General features: G+C 39.6%; 1 protein-coding gene across 1 annotated transcript in view; it reads left to right on the top strand.

Annotated features, from left to right (window-relative positions):
* Window positions 1–1342: 1342 nt before the first annotated feature.
* LOC109587701 (E3 ubiquitin-protein ligase UBR4-like) overlaps window positions 1343–1424 on the top strand; it is a 6932-nt gene continuing 6850 nt past the window's right edge. The window contains exon 1 of the mRNA XM_020003923.1: window positions 1343–1374. Within this exon, the coding sequence (XP_019859482.1) occupies window positions 1343–1374 (32 nt within the window). The remainder of the gene's footprint in view (window positions 1375–1424) is intronic.

Here is a 1424-nt window from a genome sequence, read left to right as displayed (position 1 = left end):
ATATCGAAACTTTTGAAAAGGATGGTAGTGCTCAGTCTTGCTTGGTGGATCCAAACTGAAAAATGCTGGATTGAATTCGTCTGAGTTCATTTGTAGTACAGTATTAACATCATCTCTTGAAAAAAGGCCTATCCTACCATCTTTGGAACTAGCAGGCACTACTAGTAATTCAATGGAGGGATTGCTTGAATCTGTATTAAACCGAAATCCACAAAGTTTTGAGTATTCCATGTTTCCCCCTAGTGTATGTCCTCTGCTTAACCAACCATCATTATCTCTTGGACTGAGTAGTGATGTCATTAGCCTACTAACATCATCCCAAGTCCATCTTTTTTCTGCCAGTAGTCCTTCCATTGCTCTAGAGTGTGCTGCCTCTGGGTCCTGTAGAGGGTGTACATGGCTTATATCATTCTCATGTAACTGATAACGTAGCTCAGCCTCTGTTATTGGCCTTTGTTCTGGGCTGATGTGTTGAAGGGCTAGTAAAAATTTGCTGTGGATTTTGTTTACTTTGAAACTTAGCAAGGCTATCTCAGAAAGTGACACTAGAGGCATTTCCCACAAGGGACAGAAACGGCAATTATAAAGAACATTATGCAAGAGCAATGCTGCTAACTCAATTGCTTCTTCTCCTGCTACTAACTTGGTCAGTTGAAGTGTGTGGAGGAGTATACTAAGTGAGAGACGTGATATGTATAACTTCATACCAGGAGCAAACCTTAAAGTAGCCATCCCATTAGCTTGATACAGGCAGATAACTACTGTCTTGGTTAGGGCATATTTAACATTATCAGTGAGCAAGGGATTAGCTTGTATATACTTATATATCCATAGTGATGCATATATAAAGCACAATGGGAACTGTGATGGATGATTACAGGCAGCTATGTAATCAATGTAAGCTAATGCTGCCTCCCACTCACTCCAATTCCCTTCTTTCACTTGACTGCTCACTGCATTCTCAAACTTTCTATGTCCCTTTACATTCAGCCCTACTAATTCAATATTTGGCCACTTGGCTGGCATTGGGAACTGGGCTTCATTCACTTCAGGAAAAATGAGATTGAGACATCTGCTCCTATTCTCACCTGTTGCCCCAATGCTGCACATTTTAAAGATGCTGCTTGAAGTAGAAAGATCAAAGAACTCTTTGGTTGAAAAAAATGGAAATTTAGCCATGTAATGATTAATGACATCTCCCAGTGCTTTTTCAAGGTCGTGATTACTAGCCCAAGCTGATTTCTCAATCTCTGCAATACCTTCTTGATAATTCCCTTCTTCAAATTTAATGATGCCATTTAAAAGAAAGAAAGCTGCCTGGTCATCATGGTGCATCTGGTCAATGTATGCACCAAATGACATCATCATCATAAAGTACTTGATTGCTTCTACGGTTTTGTTTTTAATAGCATCTTCTTCATTGA

This window comes from Amphimedon queenslandica, unplaced genomic scaffold (genome assembly GCF_000090795.2).
Source record: "Amphimedon queenslandica unplaced genomic scaffold, v1.1 AMPQUscaffold_12476, whole genome shotgun sequence".
NCBI lineage: Eukaryota > Metazoa > Porifera > Demospongiae > Haplosclerida > Niphatidae > Amphimedon > Amphimedon queenslandica.
Note: the sequence above shows the minus strand (reverse complement) of the source record. Positions and strands in the feature narration are given on the sequence as shown.